The sequence below is a fragment of the Diaphorina citri genome, unplaced genomic scaffold, assembly GCF_000475195.1.
Source record: "Diaphorina citri unplaced genomic scaffold, Diaci psyllid genome assembly version 1.1 scaffold56596, whole genome shotgun sequence".
NCBI classification, from domain to species: domain Eukaryota; kingdom Metazoa; phylum Arthropoda; class Insecta; order Hemiptera; family Psyllidae; genus Diaphorina; species Diaphorina citri.
Window position 1 is genome coordinate 1 of NW_007433890.1, and position 3,443 is coordinate 3,443.

Genomic DNA, 3,443 nt, shown 5'->3' on the forward strand with positions numbered 1-3,443 from the left:
GTGGTCTGGAATAGCCCGTACATTCTGTGAAAACAGAGAAAAAAAAAGTTAATACAAGGAATTTTTTATCGAAGAGATTTGATACAGGGAACTGTAACTGCTGAGGTCTTGCCGTCTCGAAATTGAAGACAGAAGGAGGACCGAGGAGACTGTGGTTCGAATCCTAGAAGCAACATAAAATAATTGAATCACAAGAGCATTTGCAGAACTGCGGATTACAGTCCTACCGTGCCCAGGGCTAGCTCCAACAATGGCCCCTCGCAATAATTTTGTACAAACCTTAGGTAGTTAAGTAGTTTTACCTACATTTCTCATTACTTTCCGTGTTCGTTAGTAGACATCAAATAATAGTAATAAGAAAGGTCTATTTGATGGACTTACTTGGTTTTGAAGAAGAAATAGTAGAAGGAGTACATGTACACATAGAATGAGGTGGAATATGCCGCCAGGAAACTGGTCCATTGCCTGAAAAAATTAAAACATAATAATAAAAATAGGTGGTGCAATGGTCAAGGCGCTTGGCTAGTAAACAGGAGGGCGCGAGTTCCATCCCTGTCGAGACGTGGAATATTATCGTGTATTTGAGAATTCCACCAGGTAATAATGAACTTCCAAGGGTTAGGTGGTAGAGAACGTCTCGGGCGTTAACCTCGCCTAGTGATTTATCTTCCATTCCATAGTTTATACCGAATTATCGATCTTCTTCGGTCGACTGTAGTGTGGACGCACCAATATGGGTTTCAGTCAATGTCAATCGAATTCAGTCGACTGTAGAAGTCGATGTCTGTAAATATCCAAAACTCCTTACCATCTGTAGTCTTCAGCGTTGAGTAAGAAGTAGGTGCAAACTATGGTGACGCATACAGTGACTATCATCAGAATGAGGAACACAAGCAACATGAATCCATACACGTAGTAGATCTTGTACGCCCAGAATGAGGTGAAGATGAAGTACCTGATAGTGATGGACAAAATAAGTTTAAAAAAAAAAATCACTGTATAACTTCAAAAGTCTCGCTGGAGGACGTTACCTAGGGAGTATACCAGCCTGAAATTTCCCTTGCTAAAGAATTAGCAAAGGTTAAGCGCGAAGGGCATCCACTCGTAAAATTTGTAGCCAAAATAAATTTTCAGACCAAAAGCGATCACCCTTAGGCTGATAGAGGACTGACGAAAAACGCCGACCCCGTCTGAACACAGAAAAAGGCGAAGAAAAAGAATTTTGTAGGTATTCAATAGGCACTGTCACTTACATTTCAATAAAGATGGATCCAAACGGCAGAATTCCTCCGAGGAGAATAATGACCAGCGGCTCCATAAACCATTTCTTCTCCGGAATGGGACGAGGTACCGCGTTAACCCTGCATGGGTTATCCTGCTGACCCGACAGGTTACGTCCCAGGACTGCGCCCACCAGGGTTAACGGTAGAATGATGAAGAGACAGATACATGCCACGGCAACCATCGTACCTGGTGAATGTATGGCATATTTAATACTTAAGAGAGCATAATAATATTCAATAGGGTAAAAATTATGAATGAAGGGTAATTATTATTGTGGAAAGTACTAATCTGAAGTCAAAACGGCGAAGAAGTAAAAAGTAACTACAAAAGGGTGATTAAAAAAAAAAGGTTTGATAGAGGGAACTGTAACCGCTAAGGTCTTATCGTCCCGAAATCGAAGAGAGAAGGAAGGCAGAAGAGGAGTAGGAGGAAGAGGAAGAAGAAGAAGAAGAAGAAAAAGAGGGGGAGGAGGAGGAGGAAAAGTCTTCCTCTCCTCCTCCTTCTTCTTCTTCTTCTTCTTCTTCTTCTTCTTCTTCTTCTTCTTCTTCTCGGTACAAAAGGATTTAAAGATTCTTAAATAAAATTAGTTTGCCAAGTATTGGAAGATTTCACCTTAATTCTACCAAGAGAGGCAGTACCTAATTCTTTCGCTTTGAATGGTAAAACTCACCGAAGGGTATGGCGCGACTCGCATGGTAATACATGGCGATGAAGTTGACGACCAGTGCCGTAGCGCAGACCAGGACCGGCACTAGACACGCAGACAGGAGGCAGTGTCGAATCCAGGCCCGGCCTCCCAGACGAGAGTAGAGGGCGCCACCGGCATACCCGTTCACAGGCGAGGTCAGGGCGTACACGAATATGGCCGTGCTTAGTAGTGAACCACGCCTGAGGGAGGAAAGAAATGAACAGTACAATAATCTAAGTAATAAGGTAGAGGGAAGAGGCAATTTTGAAAAGGAATGGGAAGTATTGTGTCTGTTATCGAACATCCGATGAGAGGCATACTACGGGATGAGCATGCTACGAAAGAGACCACGCGTCTAATGTAGCAGTTGTTTCATTGCTACGATATAAAAACGGCGGTGAAACACTCATCTTAAAGAATAAAAATATGTTGAGCATAACTGCTTGTGTTGAGCATAACACAAATTTCATGACTTGACTTGCACTCAAACCATGAACCTCCAGATTCAAAACCCACAGTGCTAAGTACTGAGGTAGAGGGAAGAGGTTTGATAGAGGGAACTGTTACACTATGGAGGTCTTATCGTCCCGGAATCAAACAGAGAAAGAGGGCAAAATATGACAAAACCAGCTATTCCGAGAAGGAAATTCATCTTGTTAGCATAAAGTTAGGCAAGAGCGGGAATCGAACCTAAGACCCAGCGCTCACCAAACAGGCACGCTACCCTCCAACCTTACTAAAAACAGAATGGAGGAGAGGAGAGCATTGAGCTTTTAGCTCTCACTTCTATTTTTTTTTTTTTTTTTTTGTTTTTTAAAGATGTGTGCTTTCCTTGCTTATAACTACCTTTGTCCAAAGTGCCCCTAACAAAAGAGGGGTGAGGGGATGGGGTACGACAAAGAGCCGGGACTTAACCATGTCTATGTTATTCTGCCAATGACGAGTCACAATTATGCAAACGATAACACCTATAGAATGTGGCTCCATTGCGATCGCTCTGATTAGTGTACACCAGGACACTTTAGAGTCATGACATAATACTTTTGTGATTGAACAGTTGGAAGAGTACGTCGGCATGACAGCTGAATTTAGCGGATGCATATGGAGTGTGGCGTCGAATCGATTTTGATCTAAAACCCCGCCAATCTTCTTTATGCTCGTAAGTTTCGTCCATTCTTGTTTAAAGTGGGTGTCGTGCCACCCGGTTCCAGCGCGAACGACGGTACTCTTCAGGGCCCAAGCCTTAGGGTGGGTAGCTGTTTTATACCATGACCAAAAAGCTAACGTATAAAGCTGCCCATGAAAGACCAAAGAGCACACAACCCTGGGTCGTGGATTTTACCTCCTATACCACCGAGAAAGAGCGGGAGTTACTACTTCCGTATGATGCCTACATCCGTACGATGCTGTGTCTGGTGTTCGCCAGGTTACATCGGTCAACAAAGTTAGCGATGCTTTATTTTTGCGCGCC

The 3,443-nt window shown here is 43.2% G+C and overlaps 1 protein-coding gene across 1 annotated transcript; it reads right to left on the minus strand.

Moving 5' to 3' along the window:
- Window positions 1-5: 5 nt before the first annotated feature.
- Window positions 6-2,291, minus strand: LOC103523922 (transmembrane 9 superfamily member 3; the record flags this gene model as incomplete). The annotated part of the gene is made up of 5 exons (XM_008488928.2): window positions 1,955-2,291; window positions 1,254-1,470; window positions 809-955; window positions 382-465; window positions 6-24 (listed from the first exon to the last, which is right to left on the minus strand). Coding segments are annotated over exons 1-5 (789 nt in total), but the record flags the coding sequence as incomplete, so codon positions are not given.
- Window positions 2,292-3,443: the final 1,152 nt, after the last annotated feature.